At 40.1% G+C, this 22,612-nt stretch overlaps 2 protein-coding genes and 1 long non-coding RNA gene across 4 annotated transcripts in view; 1 reads left to right on the forward strand and 2 right to left on the reverse strand.

The window, feature by feature from the left end:
• Window positions 1–817, reverse strand: part of LOC106006671 — a 5,045-nt gene extending 4,228 nt beyond the window's left edge. Inside the window, exon 1 of the long non-coding RNA XR_001180934.2 lies at window positions 548–817. This is a non-coding gene — a long non-coding RNA (uncharacterized LOC106006671). The remainder of the gene's footprint in view (window positions 1–547) is intronic.
• Window positions 1–5,857, forward strand: part of ACOT13 (acyl-CoA thioesterase 13) — a 14,470-nt gene extending 8,613 nt beyond the window's left edge. Inside the window, exons 2-3 of the mRNA XM_045085118.1 lie at window positions 3,165–3,349; window positions 5,601–5,857. Of these exons, the coding sequence (XP_044941053.1) occupies window positions 3,165–3,349; window positions 5,601–5,793 (378 nt within the window). The 3' untranslated portion in view covers window positions 5,794–5,857. The remainder of the gene's footprint in view (window positions 1–3,164; window positions 3,350–5,600) is intronic.
• A 1,974-nt stretch (window positions 5,858–7,831) lies between these two features.
• Window positions 7,832–22,409, reverse strand: CUNH6orf62 (chromosome unknown C6orf62 homolog). Of its 2 annotated transcripts, none has more exons than XM_045085116.1 (5): window positions 22,193–22,409; window positions 18,420–18,596; window positions 16,817–16,939; window positions 12,288–12,422; window positions 7,832–9,242 (listed from the first exon to the last, which is right to left on the reverse strand). In XM_045085116.1, the coding sequence occupies exons 1-5, from the start codon at window positions 22,232–22,234 to the stop codon at window positions 9,117–9,119; spliced, it is 603 nt and encodes a 200-aa protein (XP_044941051.1). In that variant the 5' UTR covers window positions 22,235–22,409; the 3' UTR covers window positions 7,832–9,116. The 2 variants fall into 2 exon arrangements, with proteins under 2 accessions (XP_044941051.1, XP_044941050.1); XM_045085115.1 differs by having other exon boundaries at window positions 20,811–22,409.
• Window positions 22,410–22,612: the final 203 nt, after the last annotated feature.

Below are 22,612 nucleotides of genomic sequence, written 5' to 3' on the forward strand. Positions count from 1 at the left end.
TGTGCACATATCTAATTTCTGTGATAAACCACAGAGCCCATGCGTCAGACTGGGCTGAGCCATAAAGGTTCTTGCCAGCCTCCTGCAGCTGCCCGACCCATGGGATCCCGGGAATGCAAGTATCTGGGCAGTTAATTCTCTGTATCATTGGGGCCACAGCAAATATATTCCTGAACCACTGCATCACAAAAGGCTTTCCGGACATCCTCCCACAAGACCGAATGGAGCAGGACCTAGTTGTCTGCAGCAGTCCAGGCGAGGTGTGAAGGGAGGTGATTTTGCACAGGGGTTGAACCGGAGATGTCGGAGTTGAAGGAGGATCCAAGTGTCCACGTCTGAGATGTGAGGATGGAGACCACACACCTGGGGCGGCTGAGTGCCATCCCTAACTCCAAGTCGGCCATAGTTAATGACACAGTTAATAACAACTGTGTCCCCTACAGCCTCTATCTTAATGGAAACGGAGTTTTTTTTTTAAATTTTTTTTTTTTTTTCATCAAACAGAGGTCAGCTCTCCATTGGCTTCTTCCCCAACAAGATCACTTACTAGCTTTGGGCAGATGACTGGGACATTCCTTTGTTAGCTCCCACTGGCTGAATCCCTTCATCTAGGGAGATGAGAAATGGCCACACATAAAAGCATTTCTCTTGCCATGTCAGGCTGACTGTCAAAACACTCTCTCTTCCAATGTATATTTTAAACCACTCTTGTATACTTGTGTGTCCTTTGACCTTTCAAGTTGGGAGAAAGAAAAAGAATTAAAAACTATTCTGGGGACGCCTGGGTGGCTCAGTGGGTTAAGGCCTCTGCCTTTGGCTCAGGTCATGATCTCAGGGTCCTGGGATCGAGTCCCGCATCAGGCTCTCTGCTTGGCAGGGAGCCTGCTTCCCTCTCTCTCTCTCTCTCTGCCTGCCTCTCTGCCTGCTTGTGATCTCTCTTTCTGTGTCAAATAAATAAAATCTTTAAAACAAAACAAAACAAAAACTGTATTCTGCAGTGGAAAGTCAATGTTTGTATTTCCTCCTGTCACCCATCCCAGCTGAAGTCAGAGAATCCAACGGGACTTGAACAACTAACCTCTACTAAACACACCCCACGCTTACATGGCACCAAACTGCCTCTGGTGTCTGTGAGGCTCGATTTCGTTCTCTCCCCTGCCCTGCCTGGCTGCCTTCCCCATTTTCACTTGGCTTACTCAGTCCATCACGATTTGGTTGCCGATCCCCAAGAAGCCCTTCCTAATGTCTGTTCTCTGAAGACATACTTCCATTAGATACCCTTCTAGTGACTTGGATCTGTTCTGTCTCTAGGAAGTCCCTGCTCCGTGTGCTCGCCTCTCCCTTCAGGTTGTGAAGCCCTGACGAGCAGGGATTGGATTTCATTCTTCACATGGCCAGCGTTTGTCGTACTCAGTGCCCAAGTATGGGGAGCTTACACCTTGGTCCTGCTTGATAAGTCCATTAGTTTATGAGGACATCTTGTGGTTAGATCATTCATTGTATGAATACACTTGATCCTGTTCTAATATTTACTTGGCACTGATGTACATTAAGCAAAACAGGACATAAAATTGTTCAGGATGATTTATATTGTTTGGCTCTGTTCCATTTTACTTCTCGGGGATAAACCGCAGCAAAACCGCTGAAGTTGTGGCTTGTGAAATTCTCAGGTGTCTTCCTGGTAGGAGCCTAGAGAACACTGCATATCCAGACACTTCACGGTTACTGCTGAGGGAGACTCGAAGACAGACCTAGAGTTCTGTCAGTTCTGCCACACCATAGGTGACCCTGACAACAAACCACTCTGAATTTAAGTTACTTACGAGACGGAAATTATCCCTTCCTTATTGTGTAGCGCACGTTAGGGCCTGGCTCAGCACCTAGCGTAGGAAGATGCTAAGGTAGCAGTTAGGTAGACTCGAACCATTTAATGCTCCAGACACTCATATAATTCTTTTTCCTTACAGTACTATAAACGGGCAGGACCTTGAAAGCTGCAGTTCACCTCTGTCGGATTCTATTGTTGAGCTTATATTAAAAAATGGGTTTATGGTTTAAGTTTGTTGATTCTAGTAACTCACTGAATTACTGAATTTCTTCGTCTGTTTTTTAAATTGTTAAAACCATTCATTACAAAATCATAAAAATTACTCTCCAACAACTAGGGAACATCCAAGTTAAACCTGTCATGGGTTAATAGACCCGCCAGCTTTGTGGGTCCAAAATTTCTGCAGAGTGGAGATTAACCAGAACTACTCTTTCCCTAAATATTCCTTTTTCTTGTCTTTTTTTTTTTTTTTTAGATTTTATTTATTTGACAGAGAGAAATACAGTGAGAGAGGGAACACAGCAGGAGAGTGGGCTCGGTCCCAGGACCCTGTGATCATGACCTGAGCTAAAGGCAGATGCTGAACGACTGAGCCACCCAGGCATCCCAGTATTCCTTTTTCTTTAAGAACAATTTCTATAGGGGTTAATGTCTATCATTTGTAACTTACTTGCTATTTCTAATATCTGTAACTTACTTGAATTTCTAGTTAACTTTTTTTTGTTGTTGTTACAGAGAGAGAGAGAGATACAGAGCGCAAGCACAAGCAGACAGAGTGGCAGGCTAGAGGCAGAGGGAGAAGCAGGCTCCCTGCCGAGCAAGGAGCCCGATGTGGGACTAGATCCCAGGACGCTGGGATCATGACCTGAGCCGAAGGCAGCCACTTAACCAACTGAGCCACCCAGGCGTCCCTCTAGTTAACTTTTTTGGGATGATTTAAGATTTTATTTTTAAGCAGTTTCTACACCCAGCATGGGGCTTGAACTTACAACCCCAAGAGATCAAGAGACGTGCCAGGCGCCCCTGGAGTGACTCCATTTAATCCAGTGATAATTCTTTTTTTTTTTTTTTTTTTTAAGATTCCACTCATTTATTTGACAGAGAGATGAGAAGTAGGCAGAGAGGCAGGCAGAGAGAGAGAAGGAAACAGGCTTCCCGCTAAGCAGAGAGCCCGACACGGGACTCCATTCCAGGACCGTGAGATCATGACCTGAGCCGAAGGCAGAGGCTCCAACCCACTGAGCCACCCAGGTGCCCCTCCAGTGATAATTCTTGATGGGCTGTTTGGGTTTCTTAATACCAAAGAATGTTGAAAAAAATTTTTTTTTACACTTAGGTGACTCTTGTCTCTGCTGTCCCTGGGAAAGTGATTTGTGAAATGAAAGTAGAAGACGCCCACACCAACAGATTAGGCACTCTGCACGGTGGTATGACAGCCACCTTAGTGGACAACATATCCACAATAGCTCTGCTGTGCACTGAAAGGGGAGCGCCGGGAGTCAGCGTGGATATGAACATAACGTACGTATCCAGACGGTACTACAAGTGACTTTTTTAAATGTAAAAACGCACTTCAAACAACTGAGACTAAATACCTTTATAACATAAATAAAATTGGATATGCCCTGAGCTGGTCATCCTGAAGTATAGCTATAGAGGTGCCCTGAAAGATCCTACAGCCATAGAATCTAGGACTAGAGGAGCTAAGTGCCGCATCAGGAATAAAGGGGCCATGACCTAAACATTCCAAACAGCAAACACTCAGCTCCTATTCTGTACACCGGAGGGGCAGGGTGGGGGTGGGGCATCACAGACTCACGGCCCAGATGTGGTCCACAACTGCCTTGCAACTGCCACTCGTACAGGCGTCATGAGGGTTGTACTGAGTGCCTAGAAAAAAGCCTGAATAAAATTCAAAGGGAAGCTGGATAAACTTTCATCAAGTCTACATTGCCATTGCCTTGTAACAAGGCGAACACAAATGTCCAGTTTTGCAATCCTGTCTCTCTCCTTGCAACCGCCAACACGCTCTGCAGACATGAACTAGGAGATCGGGAAGCAGGCCCCCAGAGGCCAGGCTGTCACTCACCACCCTGAAAATACCTGCAGGGGTCACCTGTTTTCAAGTGTAATAAAACTCATTTTGAGCATTAACTAGTACCACTGCTGCTCCCATCAATAGAGGGCACAGGCCCAGGGGTTCACTTTCACGACAACTGCTTTTTCCAAGGACACAGCGGAACAATGACTTTTGTTGGGGGGAAGGGCAGGGATCAGGGTGGGAAAGCCAGTATTACACAACATGAGGGCAACGGAAATTACGTCAGTTATGAGAGTTTTATACAGTCTCAGCCTTTCATCAGGTGACCATAAGAAAATTCAGCCCTTCTTTACCATAGGAATAAATGGAGGTGCAACAAGCAGATCACAGGGCAAGGGAAATGCTCTTGAAACTAAGATCCTCAAAGGTTCTGCTTATTGTGAGTGAGCTCGGTCTGCAGTCCTTACCTTAGTCCCCGTGGTGGTGAGGGGCGAGGCCCGCTGCCGACTCCACTTTGCCTCAGGAGCCTCTGTTGAGAGCAGAGGTCTTCCAGCTGAGCGCGGCACCTCATGATCTTCTGAGATCTACTGCTGCTCTCGCGAGCCTGAAGAATTTGTAGTAAGTCACACACAGTTTCCACGCACGTGTGGTCAGATACGGGTCACAGTCAAGAAGTGCCTGAGCTTCAAAAATGGGCTCATTTGAATGGGGAAACAGTCTCAGAGATTTACTCTTGATATTTCCAAAATAAATGACAACTTACGATTAAGGTAGGTAGGCAAGTGTCTCTTAAAAAATACATGCAGCTCATCACCAGGGTTTAAGGGCCTCTATCAATTCTCATAGTTCTTACATTCAATCGTTTTTGAGTGCAGTAAAGTGCAGAATTTACTCCAGTACAGTTGAGTGAATCCCAAATACTGTTATGACCAGATAAAATAGTCCCCTTCTTACCCACAGGGCTACATTCCAAGACCCCCCGGGATGCCCAAAACCACAGATAGTACCAAACCTATTATATATATTTATATAATATATATACAAAACATATACATATATATGTTCTTCCCTATACACACATACCTATGATCAAGTTTGTAAGCCAGGCACAGATAAACGATAATAAAATAGAACAAGTGTTATATACTGTGGTGCTGTATGAGTGCGGTCTCTCAAACTCCCTTGCACTGTGCACAGCCTTCTAGTGAGGACGGGACATGCAATGCCCACGTGATGAAGTGAGGAGAGAGACAGGCAGGGGTGCAGTGTTAGGTTACTGTTGACCTTGTGAAAATAGATCAGGAGGACCATCTACTTCCTTCTGGACCACAGGTAAGGGGGAACCTACAGTACAGGGCCCAGGCAATACTTCACCTGGGGAAGTTAAGTAGACTAAATAAAAGCTGGCTTCACCAGCCCCAAATAAATATGAGATGGGAAACTTGGCCGCGGGGGGGAGGGGGGGGTGCCTTCCCTATTTATGGAAGAAAACTTGTGTGGCTATAGAATGGGGAAGATGAATTTGGTCAGGACCAGCCATCCACATTTGATAGAACAGAAAGCTTACGATAGTATTCCTAAACTACTTGGTAGAGGAAAATAACACGTAAGAAGGCTGTGTAAGAGATGCACACAATTTCCCCTCATAAAAAATTGCTGTTAAAATTTTTTTAACATTCAAAAAGTAAAATTATTTGCTGTTAACTATATTTAAATTTGTTTCCCTTCAAGATACATGTCGCCTGCTAAAATAGGAGAAGACATCGTGATAACAGCGCATGTTCTGAAGCAAGGCAAAACACTTGCATTTGCCTCTGTGGAGCTGATGAACAAGACCACGGGGAAACTAGTGGCACAAGGCAGACACACTAAACACCTGGGAAACCAAGGCCTGCAGGCTGACTTCAAAGACACCAAACAATGAAGACCAAGTGTAAAGCTGACTTGTAACAAATGTAACTTTCAAAATAAACTAGCACAACCAGAAATAGTTCTTTTCTTTGGGGAAAATGACATAGGAACCAAGTGGAACATAGGACGGGACGGTCTCTATTTTTCATTTTAAACCTCTGGTTTATTTGTAATCTTATATAGATGATACTTGGACAAAAAAAATTCTTAGCTGAAAGGGTTTCTGAAAACTTAGGTAAAGCAAAGAAGACAGCAAAGCCATTTTGAGATGAGATTACTTTAAAACTAAAGCCCAGTAGAAATCTAGGAAGCAACTTGAATTTGGAAACACTATCCACAGTTAAAGGCTGGCTTATCCTTTGTCTGCTGTCTGCTCAAAGGACAGAGACTTCCCAGGAGCAGTGAGCACACAACGTGGGCACCCAGTTCTTAAGTTCTAGTATTTCCCTCTAAAAGGAACCTGGGCGGCTTGGAGAAAATGGCTGATTTCAGGACTGCAAGGATGAGATAGGGAAATTGACCTTAAGGTGTCTTGTGCTTGAAAGTAAGCATGTGTTCAAGAAAACAAACTGAGCATTGAAGGAAAAAAATTTTTTTGTAATTTGTAATTGTAACCAAAGGAAGTATCATTTAGGGAGATAATATGTGGCAGAGACAGGAGAGCTCCTCCTTATGACAGAATGCTGCTCAGTGTGGAGGGGAGAGGTAGATAATTACGATTTTGCAGCTATCACGGTAAAGACTGGTTAAGCAAAAATCAAAAATCATCAGTGGTGCTCTGAAAAAGAGCAGGGCATGTCCATGCTGCCTACATTCCTACTAGTCACAAGGAGAAAAATAGTAACAATACAATGCAGAAACAGTACACGACCTTGACCAATCAAAATTAACATCAACCAAGAGCAAAGTGACAGTGCATTTCTGGATATTAACTGGAGAAGGGAGTGAGGTCACTTGAATTGGGTACTGGCCAGATTGTGTAATCCCAAATTTAACTCTGAAGAAACATTCAAATGCAAAATGAGGAACACTTTCTATTTTTAAACATTAGCCTACTCTTCAAAAATGTCAAGGTCATTAAACAAACAGAAGCTAGAGATTTGACAACAGCAAGGGTCCCATAGTGAATGATACGACCTGAGGTATTAGGACGATTAACAGAACTGGAAAATGGACAACAGATAAAGGTTTATCAGAATTAAACTGCCTGAATTTGGTAACTTTATTGTGGTTATGCAAGAATATCCTTGCACTTGGGACATATGCTAAGTACTAGAGGGTAAGGAGTAAAGATGTATGCATGATGTACCAAATTCTCAAATGATTCAGAAGCGATGTATAAATATATGTAGAAAAACAGTGGGGAAAAAAATGTGGCTAAGACTTGGGTAAAGGTTATACAGGAGCTTTCTATTACATCTTTTCTAAATTTATTCTAAAAAACTTAAAAACCAAGGGCTGCTTAAGTGCCTGACTTGTAACATGTATAAGACAATACAGTAGAACAGTTAAAAGCCTGCATTCTGCAGAGCCAGCCAGCCTGGTCCTAAATCCTTCCCAACCCTGGATGTGAGCTTGGGCAAGTTACTAAACATCTGTGGCTCTTTCCACATACGGTTGTTAAGAACAGAGCTTTGAACAGGACCTGCCCATAATAAACATTCAGAGACACTGCTTCAAACAGATTCTAATTTTCAATTGAGGAGAAAACACGTGAGTCCTTTGAAATAAAGAATATTTTTTTCTAGGGCTCCTAGCTGGCTCAGTGAAGCCTGTGATTCTTGACTTTGGGGTCATGAGTTCGAGCCCCACGTTGGGTGTAGAGCCTACTTTAAAATTTAATTTTCTCTTCAGTGAGGCAAGGAACAAGGCCAACCCGCTAACTGTTAAAGCTGACAAAATGTCTTTGATTCTTAGTCCTGAAATTACAAACCCACCTGCCATTTCTGTCCTTCTGAATTTGCCATTTAGCTGTGGACTCTAAAATAACCCCCAAGGTCATCAGTAACACCTACCCATTGACTTGGGAAAAAAAAAGTTACCACTTCAAGTTTTGTGTATTCACCTGAATAGTCAGGGAACTTTCACCTATTTTATTTAGGTTTTCATTTTTTCAAATTCCAACCAGAAGCTAAATACAATTGGAAACCAGTAAGCACTAAGTTTTACTCCAAAGGAGTAGGATCATTCAGATTTACTCCATAAAAGTATGCAACCCTTAAGCAAAGCTTTTCTTCATTAAAAAGAAAAAAACCAAAAAAAACTATACAGTAGTCTTTCCTTATGTTCATTGCACAATATGAGTTCTGCTTTTAGAGCTTTGACACTCAATGGTTTTTAAACAATTTAAGATCCCAACTTTAGTAACTTTTTTCTACTCCAAAAACCCTCATAAGTTTTCCTTTAGGATGGTGTAGAAACCAGTATTTCTGCACAATTCACTGGATTTTCTTTGTAATAAAAAATCTCCTCTTTAAAACAAAACAAAACAAAAAAAAAACAAAAAAAAAAACAAGTCCTCTACCTATCACGGTGTCTGCAGCTATGAGTGTGTTTCTCACTTTCATAGCTGCTTTAGCTACTTCAGACTCCAGATCTGCCTCAATGAGCATAAACTGTATCCACATTCAGCAGAATACTCTTATAACAGTAACTTGGGGAAAGAGATCTGGAAATAAAATACATACATTTATGAGTACCAGGAAACAAACATGGCCCAGTAAAACATGAGGCAAGAATGCCTACAATGAGATGCTTGCTTTTTTTTTTTTTTTTTAAAGATTTCTTTCCCGTGGTTGTGTATCTATACGTATTTTTTTTAAACAACCACTTCTGGTCATTAGAATGAATCTGACAGTGCTCTGGAACGACGGTGATTACAGCAAAGCTAAGTTTTTTCAAATGTTATTTATACCTTTTACCATCACCTCTCACCTTCTAAATACTGAGGACAGATGTCAAAGAGGCAAAAACCAGCACAAATGGAAAGACCATCAAAAATGAGTATCACCTTGTGCTTTCAGATACATTTTAAGCATTTCAGTGTACAAGAGTCCTTTCATTTCACATTTTAGTAAGACGCTGATGCAGTGCAGCAAATATGCAAAGCATCTTCTTTCACACAGTCCGTGCAGAAGACACCTAATTTTTTTTTAAGTTCTGAGACACAATTAAAAAAAAAAATTAAAAAAAAATCCAGGATGAACAAGTTTCAAAATGCATAGTATTCTGTGCATGAGTCCATTTTCTTTAAACTCTGAAAGAATAAAGTGTAAGAAAACAAGAAAAAAAATGCTGCTGCACTCTGTGATCTTGTCCATTTTGCTGGTCAGCACTCTATTCTGGCATATAAGGATGGAGGTGGTCCTCTATGGTGCCAACTGCCCAGTGGGTAAGCTGTTCCTGTGGCAGGTAGAGGCAGATGCTGCATAACTTGAAGATTGTAGCTTTGTTTTTTGGAGTCTGAAAGGGGAATAATTTTAATCTTAATAAGGCTTTAACATAAGTGATCAACTGTCACATAAATCAATCTCCCACAATTATATTAAGCACTTAAGAACACAGTAACAAAGCATATAGAATAAGGAAATAAATTATGGTCTGTTCCCACAGGGATCTCAATCTGGTCAGGAAGACAAAACCTTGCCATATAAAATACAGAAAGAATAAACATTATAAACTAAGTAAATGTTTAGAGAATTTATTCTAAATAAAAAATTTAAGGTCCTGAAAGTCAACCATGGACAACTTGCTAATGGAAAGAAAGGTTTAAAGGCATTTCACAGAGACTGATCCAAAAAGAGGTGTGAAGTGATGTTTATTTACAGAAAAGACAACAAATGTGGTCAGGGTAGAAGTGAACGAAACAGTATGAAACAGGTAGCAAAGAAAAAACTGAAGCATAACCTGGAGTAAAGGACTTGAAGAAAGCAAAGATACAACATTACTATTTCACATCTGACTTATGGCAAAGAATGCTAGTAAATGGAAGCTATCCCCAGATCCGCCTTCGAAGTACTTCTTTCCACCACAACACCTCTTTAAAAAAAGGCAAAAGCAGTCTATATATGTAATGAATTGATACATGATGCATTTTTTTTTTCATTTTCAATGTTCCGACAACCTTACATATCATTTACTCAACAAAGAACATGCTCACAGAAGTTACTGATCCTAGATTTCAGAGCCAGTAGAAGGCTGCATGTGGATTAGAATCCAGACTCCAGCAATGTGCCTGTCTACCCACGTGCCCACCAAAATTATTTGGTCTAGCTCTCTTCGCACATCTTGTGTTACAATAAAGGGCACGAGATCTCTGCTAGATGATCTAGATCAGGTTCTTTAGTTTCCTGATTTCCTCACCTATGAAACAGGGAGTAATAAAACCTACAGCTCACATGTTGTGAGGATTAAGTGAGCTCCTACTTGTAAAGCTCTTTGCCTCAGGTACGTAGCAGGCTCTGGGCTGGCCACTCTATCAGTTCCCTCCTTCTATATAGCACAAATACAGCAACATCTCCGGTTTACGAAGATCAAGAGAGGAACCTGAAAGAAGGGGGACCTAAGAGCACTGAAGACCAAATCCATCTACAATGAAAGTGACACCAGCCATCCCACTTTGCCCTGGGGATTGAGGTTTTTAGAACTTGGGACATCAGTGCAAAAACCAGGGCATTCTAGACAGAAAGACTGCTGGTCACCCTACCTACAATGCAAATTTAGTTTATGAGCTTACAATTTTCTTTTCATTAAAAGGACTGAAGCTATTTGCTTCATAAAGCACAGAAAACATCTGACCTAGATATAAACAGAAGACAACTTACTACTTATTTAAACAAAGTAACTCCTTCAAGTCACCTGTCATTTCTATATATTATTGATCTAGGTATCTGTAGGAAAATGAAGTCTACATTAGTATACAGTCATTATTAAATCTTCTAAGACTCAAAGTCTTTGCTGTGGATTCCATAATATAAGTCAATAGCCAGCTATACAGTATTCTCTCAATAAATTTACTCAAATTACACAAGTAGTTATAAATGAAAAACAAAGCCACTTAAAAATATCCACCACTAAGAAAGCTAAGGTAAAGAAGAAATGGAAAAGAGAACCCCCAAACTCAACCACGTCATGGTTTTTCTGTTTTATGAAATGCCCCGAACTGAAGTCAACTTTCTTCTGTAATTCCCACAGCTCTTATTTGTACCTATAACATATTTACTTAACATTTTCTTACAAGATTCAGTCTTGCAAGATACAAGATAAAGTCAGTGTGTAATCTTGCCCAGTGGTCCTCAGCCCCTTGAACACAATAGTATGATTCACCTTTGTGTTTTCTTACTGCCTTACATACTCTAAGTAAAAAGAAACCCATGCTCTAAAATGCAAAATTAAGGACACCTGGGTGGCTCAGTTGGTTAAGCATCTATCTGCCTTTGACTCAGGTCATGATCTCAGGGTCCTGGGATCAACCCCCACCCATGTCAGGCCCCAGCTCAGTGGGGAGTTTGTTCCTCCCTCTGCCCTTCTCCCTGTTCTTGCTCTCTTTCAAACAAATAAATACAATCTTTAAAAAGGGGGGGGGGCAAAATTAGCACCACACATACTCTTCTAAAAGCCTTTACTTCAACTCCTCTTCATAGAGGCCTCCTCTGCTGGCACCATCAGGGTTCCCACACAACAGCTTACAACCCCGCACCCATTTCCTCTGAGCGCTCACCGATTACATACTGTTCTGCCCTACTGCCTCCCCCACAATGGAGTAGGAATCCACGTGGACAGGATTTCTGTCTTCTTCACTGTTGTACAGCGCCAGGCACAGTAAGTAGGCACTCCTTTGTTGAATGAATGATAATTAAAATGCTATTTTTAAGGTTAAGTAACAAGGTATCTGTTATAAATTCCAAGTGAGGATATTCAAGTTTATAATAATGAAAAAACGTTCTTGAGAATAAAAAATAATCTGGAATGCCTGGGTTGCTTAAACTGGAAGTGCTTACTTAAAACACACGTGGATCTTCTAAACACAGACATACCTTGCTCCTTTAGATTTTCCTATTTAAAAGGTCTAGGGCCAAACCTTCTCAAAATATAATGTGCTACTACCTATCTAAGGATTTTGTTCGAAACACTGATTCTCTGACCAACCAGGACTGGAGTAGGGCACGAGAGTCTACCTATTTAAGAATCTGTTGTTATGATCTGCTGACCATACTGTACATCAGAAAAGCTCTACAGGGGCATTTTTAGAACTCTATTGCTTATTAGAATTATGACATTTAAAAGCTCCCGGGTAGTTCTACTATGCAGCAAAACTTGGGAACCACTGTTCTAGGGTGATGCCCAGGATATCTATTTGGTTTTCAAATAACTTCTAAATTAATGCAGTGCTGAAGTGGCAAAACACAATTAACATATTGTTAATTTGTTAACAATTAACAAATTGTTAACAGTTTGCTAACAAGTAAGCTTTTCAAACAAGTTGTTAAGTAGTTAATCAAGGCTTACCTGCAAGTGCTGTCTGTCAATGAAGAGAAACACCGACTGGTTAGGGTTGTTGACAACAATTCCAGTCTTGTCCTTGCGGCTCAGTACATGCAGAAACTGTTTTTCATAGTCACCGTGATGAAACTCAAATTTGGCCTAAGGCAGAAATACATTTACATGTAACTACAAAGACCTTATCCCACCTGAAACATCTTGCATCCTTATGTTGTCCAACATGGGAGTCAACTGTGCCTACAGAAATTTAATTCACTAAACGTTAATTTAAAATTGAATTCTTCAGTAACTCTAGCCATATTTCAAATGCTCAATAATCCCATGTGGCCAGTGGCCACCATTCTTAACAGTCAATATTGAGATGTATTCCTTCATCACAGAATGTTCTACTGGATACCACTTCATTATAGAATTTGACCAAGAAAAACTTCATCAGAGTGACTCGACCCTAATTCTCAATGATTTTACGCCATTCTGTAAAATGTTTTTGTTTTAGAGAAGGAGACAGAGTGCACATATGGAGGTGGGGGAGAAGATTGGGGGGATAGGGAGCGAGGGAGGGAGAGAAGATCTCAAGCAAACTCCCTGCAGAGTCCAATCTCAGGACCCCAAGATGAATATCTTGAGCTGAAATAAAGGGTTGAATGATTAACCAACTGAGACACCCAGACGTCCCTAAAACCAGACTTTTCAAGCCTATTTGGCTCGAGACTCCCAACTTAGTACTTTAAGCCAGTAACATCCGCTTCCTTTCTATTTACAAAGAACACCCATCATGGATCTTAGCTGTCCATCTTACTACTTATGTGACCTTGTACATATCCCCTAACTTTTCTAAACTTCAGCTTCCTCTCCAGTAAAATAAATGGGTTATAACCCATCAGAATAGTTAATGAATGCAACAGTGGGCTTTAAAGCCCACACCTGAAATACAGTTCCAGTCCTCACAGAGATGGGGTGGAGGATATATGAACCCCTCGAATTTTTTTAAAATGTTATGCACATTTCTCAGGCTAAAAAAATTAAGTTATGAAGAACTATTACCAAATCAGAACACTCTTCTACTCTTAACGTAGGAAGATCAACTCTATCCTCCCACAAAATGTCTGCAGAGACCAAATGCTGGGTGAAATGACTAGACTACTGGGGAATTCAGGGAACAACTCTTAAAGAATCAACAATTCTTTAAGAATTGTTGAACCATAAAAAAAAAAAAACAACTGTCCATTTGACTCCATTTTTATTCTCCCATTATTTCAAAAACCACAGTAAATACTAACAGAAAATTCATCAGTTCCTGCTATCTAGAATTTTAACACCCAACTTTTCTTGTAAGCCGTAAGATACACTATCCCTACATATAATTGTGTAAATAATATTCAATTGTACCTTTGCACAAATATTTATTGCACTCTTTGTATATGAAAGGAACTAAATAAAAAATATGAATAAGGTTATTCCACCCTTAAGGGGCTCTTATATTGGCCAAAAGGACAAGCACATGCAAATATAAAACCTAACTTGATTCGGATCGTTCCTAGAATAAGATGTCATCATTTGTAAAACCCTGAAATGCGGTATTTTCAAAGTGCTATGTGAAGAAGGGAGAAATAACAAACACAGTGGACACTATGGACAGTATTAGCATGTGATTTTGGATTAGGCCTTGAAAGAAGACAGTAATTTTCCCTGGGGAAAACACTAAGAAAAGGTAATTTGGGAAATGTCATTCCTGGAACAGAACCAACATAAACACTACTGTGTCAAAGTCAAAATACTGCAGGGGTGGCTCTGTTGGTTAAGGATCTGACTTTGGCTCAGATCACGATCTCAGGGTCTTGGGATCTAGCCCCAGTGTTGGGCTCTGCTCTGTGCTCATCGGTTAATCTACTTGTCCCTCATTCTCCGCCCTGGCTCCTACTCTGTCTCCCTAGTGAAAATACAAAGATTCGGGAAGGAATAGTACACCAAAAAGAAAACTCTTAATTCAAGTGGCATGAAAGCAATGCCCAGAATAACAAAATATTTGAATAGTGTGATGAAAAACTAATTTGTAGCCAAGAGCATTTAGGGATACAGAGGAAATAAGAGATATTTTAATACCTCCCAGTACTCCCTAATACCCTGAATATAGCACAAACTCATTATTGAAAAACAACCTTTACTGTGGTTCTTACTAAATCTCATTTCACATACTTCAACACCAAAAAAAAAGTTTTCAAGTTTACTTTTCCTTTTCTCACTTGCCTTATGAACTAAATTATTTATATTTCAAGCCTCTCATTCAGGATATTCATTTATTTTAAATTACTGGGGAAATAAATTCATCTTTTACACTGTACTTCTTTCCTATAGCTGGACTCTAAAATTACACCATATTACCTCTATCCTACATAGTGCTTACATTCTGCCCGTAATTTAAGGCTTTCATAATACAAAGAGAGTAGCAAATTAAGAGCACAAGCTTTACAGGAGTTATGTCTTGACTGCCACTTACCTGCATGACCTTGGGCTATTTACCTAAACTCTGCCTCAGTTTCTTCCTTTGGAAAAGGAGCTTCCTATCTACATAACTCTTATAAGGACTAAGATTAAATGTATATAAAGTATTCAGGAGATAGCCTAGCACAGGCAACACTCAATAAGCAGCCATGATTTCAAAAGTTAGAACTTAACTTGAGACAAGACTATTATACTATTATACTATCCCAAATGTCTCAGAAGGAAAGATAGAGTATTAGAAATTTTAAAAAATACAACGAGTGATGGACCAAAATTTTTCCAATGAAGATTTCGGAATTAAAAAATAATAATAATAAAAATCCTAAGAGTGCCTCTGGAGAGCAGTTACAGTTGAGATGCAATACGTGTGCTGGCAGCTATAAACATTCCTTACCATTCCTGCCTTCTTGCTTTTTTATATCCAACTTCCCTTCTCCAGCATGTTCACATGAGCCAGATGGTGCCCATTGAAGACAGATATAAATATATAATACTTTCAACCTCTATTTAGGCTATATGTTATCTTTAGAACTTATTTCTGTCAAGTGAGTCTTAGGAGGAGGAACAGTAATTTGAGCGATGTGCAGGAACATTACCATGGGGAGTATACCAACTTGTCTGTCATACACAAAAACACCATAAAGATGGTTCATGGTAACAGATGAACACAAAATTTTTTCAATAACTTTCGTATTTCTTTTTTTTTTTTTAACGATTTTATTTATTTGACAGAGAGATATCACAAGTAGGCAGAGGCAGGCAGAGAGAGGGAAGAAGGCTCCCCGCTGAGCAGAGAGCCCGATCGATGCGGGACTCGATCCCAGGACCCTGAGATCATGACCTGAGCCAAAGGCAATGGCTTAACCCACTGAGCCACCCAGGCGCCCCTAACTTTCGTGTTTCTAAGCAATTAGCCTAAAACAGGCATTCTAATATGTAGTATAGTATGCTTAAAGTGATCTTTAAATGTCTTTATTTAGGTTTCTGATTATAAACCAAAGTATCATCATTGTAGAGTTATGAAATATAGATGTACATACCTACATATGCACAGAACAAAAAAGAAAAATGAGCTACACCTGACCTAGAACTAACCACAACTAACATTTTGGTGGATATTACAGTACTCTCTCCTATACAAATAAAGTATTATAAATAAATTTAGGATCACTTTAAGAGCATACGCCCATACATATTGGGCGTATGCTCTTAAAAACTAGAAACTAATACATCAAATGTCAAGTCAGAAGTCAATGTGAAGGAAGATTACTTAAGAACCACTACCAGATTTACTTCTCTCCTGTATAGTTTTATACACAAATCTACTTTTGGAAAATTATTTTTTAAAAGACTTTATTTGGGGGGGGGGGGAGAGAATGAATGGGGGAGGGGTAGAAGGAGAGGAAGAAGCAGACACTTAGCCGACTGAGCCACCCAGGCACCCCTGGAAAAGGGTTTCTTTCCTTATTTCTTTCTTTTTTTGAAGATTTTATTTGAGAGCCAAGAGAGAGAATGAACACGAATGTGGGGAGGGTCTGAAGCAGACTCCTTGCTAAACAGGGAGTCCCATGCAGAACTCGATCCCAGGACCCTGGGGGATCACAACCTTAAGTGACTGCGCCACCCTGGTGCTCCCAGAAAAGGGTTTCTTAAGCCATTCCTTAGACTAGACTCCTCTGAGAGCCGGATGGTTACATATATTATTTCGGGAGTGTGTATGGTACAGGGGAGAGATCTTCTCAATTTCATTCATAGGCCCTTCTACACATCAACAAACATCTACCCTGAAATATTTTCTCTGGCCATTATTTTAAAGACACACTCATTCTCAAGAGATTCTGTCCCCCAATGCCTTCTCCTCTTGCAGCACAATAGTCAAACAGATGGGAGTAACTCATGAAGTAAAAACTGATTAGTATAATGCACATTCCCAAAATTTTTCTTATGTTAGGCCCTATCCCAGGAGTTATTTGTTTGCTTTTATCCCAGGAGTTTTTACTCACTTAGTGCATACCACACTTAGAATAAAATACCTGAACAGGCCTAAAAGGCTCATCAGATTCCTTCCACCTAGAAAACAGGAGACAGACAATTTTTTCAATATCATTCCGAGGCCAAAGAATGAAATCCATCTCCTGAGTACAGCCAATTACATCCTACAAAAAGATAAAAAAGAAAAAAAAAATTACTTTCAAAGAAACAAAGCTGTAACAAGACATGTCACGAATTATAGGTCTGACTATAGAAACATTTCAAAAGTACGAAAGGTCCACTATGCACCATTTTATATACCAAAACGTAATAGGACTGTATATATACATATACATATATATATATACATATACATATATATATATATATATATATATCTCCTGAATAGCTCATGGTCTGATTCTAATTTTTATCCTGTAGGGTCCACCCAGTCAACCAGTCCAATATTCCTCACAGTACGACCTAAATTAATCAGCACATGGTGAAAACTACAACGAAAGCTCATTTTTTTTTCTTGTGAAGTCCCTGTATTTTTATTTCCATTTTTCGAAATCAGAACCTAGTTAATATTTAAGCAAAGGGGTCTTCTACTACTCACATTCTTATTACAGCTGAATTGCTATTTTTATTAATACAGAAAATTATTTTTCCACTCTTATTCCTTATTACCCTAGTCCAGTGTATTAATTTTCAAAGGTTAATAAACCTCTTTCACACCAGTACACAGTTATCTTCAGCCTTTCCCAATCCCAGTAATTATGGGGATGTCTTGTTCAAGTATGTTCATTTTAACTTTCAATGAGTTACAGAAGTTTATAAAGCTGGGAACAATAATTCCTTCTACTTTAAGCTTCTTTTTTATAACAAGCATGATGTTAGTTCTCTCCCCACAAAAGAAAAATCTAATGAAGAGTAATATAAAATATTATTCCCAGCAATAACAAACACCATTATCAGCATTAATACCACAGAGGAAAACTTATCCATGTTTTATCTGAAGTCAACTTTTTTTTTTTTTTTAAAGATTTTATTTATTTATTTGACACAAAGAGAGAGAAATCACAAGCAGGCAGAGAGGCAGGCAGAGAGAAAGGAGGAAGCAGGCTCCCTGCTGAGCAGAAAGCCTGATATGGGGCTTGATCCCAGGATGCTGAGACCATGACCTGAGCCGAAGGCAGAGGCTTAACCCACTGAGCCACCCAGGCGCCCCTGAAGTCAACTTTTTCTTTTTTTTAGAAAAAAGATTTTAGACCTGAGCTGAAGGCAGCTGCTTAACAGACTGAGCCACCAGGTGCCCCTGAAGCCAACTTTTTTTTTCTTTTTTTTAAGATTTTGAAGTCAACTTTTTAAAGATTTTTTATTTATTTATTTGACAGACAGAGATCACAAGAGGGAGAGAGACAGGCAGAGAAAAGAGGGGGAAGCAGGCTCCCCGCTGAGCAGAGAGCCTGATGCGGGACTCGATCCCAGAACCCTGAGATCATGACCGCCGAAGGCAGAGGCTTAACCTGCTGGGACACCCAGGCACCCCAAGATTTTGAAGTCAACAAGAGACTTGTGACCAAGTATGCATACTTGGGGGGCGGGGGGAGCAAGTTTAACTCACAAAAACTTACCAAATTGAGACTGAAAAACGGAACTTACCCTTCTCATAGACTGGTATCGAGGAGCATGGAGCTGTACCACGTCCTTCTGTAAAAGCTCTACGGAACTTTCCAAGGAGTAGCTGGAGTCTCGCACACCTTTCAGGATATTTTCTTCGTAATTATTTGTCATAACTGGTATAACCTCAGACACTTCAAAAAGTGCTGATTTTTTCTTCTAAAAGGGGGGGGAAAAGGTGTATTAACCCACCAATAGCACATTGTCTTTTAACACCCAGTTTACTTTACAACATCAGGTACTTTTATACTAACTCAGCAAAATTATTAACCAAGTTAATTTTTGTATAGATTTTCAAATAGGTGGATCCTCTTACTTCCCTGAGCCCCATTACCCCAACCACACACAAACAGGCTATTATCAGAATGTTTTACTGCATGGTTTTATAGTATTATGGTATCCGTAACAGGTAACTTATTATGAACAATGTTTCTTAAACACTATGAGAAACAAACACCAGACATACCTAATGTTTAAAAAAAAAGGGACTTACTCTTGATGTACTTTCATTTAACTGATTCTATATGCAGCTAAATTAAAATCTCAGCAGTTAACAAAGCTTTATAAATTAAACATTTTTTAACTCCTTAAAAGGGTCAAGTTTCTTTACTCCTTTTAGATACTATATAATAACTGTCAATACATGAAACAAGAAAAAAAAAGTCTACCAAATTGAGTTTCAAATTTACTTGTGACCAAGTGCTCATCAATTTATGTTATAAAACTCATGAACTACTCAGGACAATTGTCTGCATACTGTCCATTCATGGAGTAAAAACTGGGTTTTACAGTGTTAAAAGAACTAGACAGTACAACTTGGGGTATTTAATATAAATGTAAAGAACTCATCTCACCACCTCGGTCTTGGATTTCTAGTGAACTTACATTCTAATATCTTCAATTAAAACCTGATCGTATCACTCCTGCAGTTAACATATTAACAAGACGACAAAATGGAGAAATAAATTCCCTGTACTACCCAATCTTGGAACAATGACTTTAATACAAACCAGTCTGAAACCCCTTTACAATGCTATACTCAAGCTGCTAAGAGCATTCTTAGATACAGGCATACCCTGGAGATACCACAAATTCAGTTCCAGACCACAGCAATAAAGTCAGTCTCATAGGAAGCTGAATTAATCTTTTGCATATAGAAAGTATGTTTACCCTACACTGTAGTTTATTAAGTGTGCAATAAGCATTATGTCCAAAAAAATGATATACATATCTTAACTGAAAAATAATGCTAAGAAATGTTAACCACCATGATTTCAGTAAGTTGTAGTAACTGATCATAGGTCACTGTCACAAATACATCAATAAAAAGTCTAAAACATTTCAAGAATTACCAAAATGTGACAGAGAGACATAAACTGAGCAAATGCTGTTGGAAAATGACACTGATGGACTTAAATCAACCCAGGGTTGCCACAAACCTTCAATTTGTAAAAAACCAAAATATCCACAGAGCACACACAATACGGTGAAGCACAGTAAAACCGAGGTATGCCTGTACTAATAACCTCTAGAAGAGTTAAGAGTGGGATAAATACTTGGAAAACTTCCAAACATTAAGTACATACCACACCAAGAATGTATGTCTATCCTGAAATTAGCTCACAACTTAGGTGCAAAAATCAAAGTAGTATTTCCTTATATTCATAACCTAATCTCACGTCAAAGATCGCTGAAATATACTGCTTTTATCATGTCCTCTGTGACTACTCACAACTCATTACTTGCTATTTAATCGTGGAATTAATTCTGATTATGTTCGCCAGCCCCCCTCAAAATTTAAATTTCCCCTTCAGGTCCTTTTGAATTTTAATAAATTGCACTTCTAAACACAAATAAACCATTTCAGTATGTAACTGTTCCTAAAAATTAACAGTACTGTATTTCATCTAATGTACCACGGGAAAAGGTACTTTTAGCATGAAGCTGAACAGACTATTTACTTTTAGCATGTGAACATTTTGATTCTAATTCACCACTTTCAAATATCCCACTTTATAAACAGTCTTTAAATTCAGCTTTATGTTCTCTATGTAACTCCACATAAATGAAACTTCTTGTGAAACATTACATGAGAAGTTTTACAATGTTGCTCACCCCAGGTCACCTAAAAAGGGACCCTACCGAGCTTTACAGAGGATTTCCAAACCAAGGAGCACTCGAGCATTCCCTTCGCAGTCATACCACAACTACACATGCAGAGAACTACCCGGGAAGGTTCAGGTTAAAGCACACATGTAGACTTCTGTCAACCACTCTTTAACCTAATAAGCAGTTATTTTACGGGTAACAAATAACTTAATATACACTTACAAAAATCACTTGTGCTAATTCACATTAAGAATTTTAAATTACCTTCTCCTTGAATACAAAGGCAATATACATCTTGAAGTCAAACTGGTCAGCTAGAGATTCTTTTTTCTTTCTAAGCTGAGCACGTAGTCTGTTCAGAGCTTGTTTCTTCCGGGAGTTTGGGTCCCCCATTTTGAAATACAGGTGGTACTAAAGCCTTTGGAAATTGTCACTAAACTATGGGCACTTTTTCTTAAGACTCAAGTACAACAGAAACAAGTCATTTTTTTTCCTGCTAATATGATTGAATAGCTAAAAATCACGACTGTTAACCCAAAAACTGCACCTCCTGGCAATATTAGCAGACTGTCATATTACAGGGTCAAGAAACAAAAGCTGCTGTCCAGTCATGTTTGGACAATAACGTTTGGGGTTATGGGAAAAAGGAAGGGGAGGAAGGAAAGAAAGAGAGGAGAAAATACTTGGAACTAACTTTTTGGAAAACACATCTGGCTTAAATGCCAAAATAAAGGCTTTGGGGGGAAATGAAAAGCCTATTATCAGGATTTAGGTGTGCAATAAAACACAGCTAACACCAGTCCAATCCTTAAAATCCATATGGATTTACCCCCACCCCTCTTTAGAGAAGGGATTATGAGAAGGAACGGGGAAGGCAAAGTGTGATGATCCCTGCTTTCCAAATACCAAAATTTAAAAAAAAAAAAAAAAATTATAAAGAAAAAGGGAAAAAGGAAAACCCCCAAACCCCCCCCCAAAAAACACCAAAACAGGGCAGGTGAATGAAACTGAAATATCCAATTGGATTTTACCCAGCCAGATCCATGGCCGTAGTACCTAATTAATTCTTAAGTTATTTCAGATTTCACTATTGCTATGAACTGTCAGTGCTTGTTATTGATTACACTTGGTGGTGAGCAAAGAGAAAAGTGCAAAATCGGTAGAGAAGGAAGGGGAGAGGTACAGGGTTTCCCTGCAATCAACTACAGTGTATACCGGGGGCGGACAGCTGTTGCCCAAAGGAGCCATGAGAAAAAACAGCGGAGTCATTACCAACTTCCCCATCACCCACATTTTCACCCTCAGGCGGCTGCTAATGCTGCTGCCATGGAAAATCATGATGGCAGAGAGAAAGGGGGTATAGAATACGATAGAATTATTATTCCGGCTCTGTGGTTAGACCTGATTAATGCCCGGGATCCCAACACCCTCAGCCCTGCAGTGAGTCCTACATTCCCCAAGGGAGCCTTCCCTAGGAATCTGCCCCCGTTCAAGATCGTGGGGAGTGCGACTTATCTTCCTGCGAGCATTGCTGAGGCAAAGGTGGCGGGTTCTTCTCCCGGATCCCAGGCAGTGCCCAGGGACCACCTGCCTTCCACCCCCCCAGGTCCCACCCCCACCCTTTGCCTTCAGCGGCAGCGACTCACTCGCACCACGGGAGACACAGGATCACTCGGGTTTTCACTCATTTCATCGTGGAAACCATTCCCGCCCGGGTAGAGGAGGCGGGAGAGGGTAAATGGGAAGGACCAGTAGGAAGAAAAGAAAATAGTTGTGTTAATATTAATTACTTTTTTGAAAGTATGCCCAGCCCACCCCCTCCCAAAAAAAAAAAAAAAAAAAAAAGACCCTTAAGTTCCCGGATTCCGGATTAGCTCGCTCTCACGTTGAACAGACCATGTTTCCCGAGTTTGGATAGTTTAGGGTGGGGTCATTAGTGTGCTTCCCGAGGGGGCAGGGGATGGAACTGAGGCGGCGGGGGCGGGTGACGGGGAACTCCCCTCCCTGTCCCCGCGGAGACCGGGACTCACGGACCGACTCTCGGGCGGGGTGCGGGCCCTCTAGCC

The sequence above is a fragment of the Mustela putorius genome, unplaced genomic scaffold, assembly GCF_011764305.1.
Source record: "Mustela putorius furo isolate JIRA1106 unplaced genomic scaffold, ASM1176430v1.1 tig00000831_pilon_pilon_pilon, whole genome shotgun sequence".
Classification (NCBI taxonomy): Eukaryota; Metazoa; Chordata; class Mammalia; order Carnivora; family Mustelidae; genus Mustela; species Mustela putorius.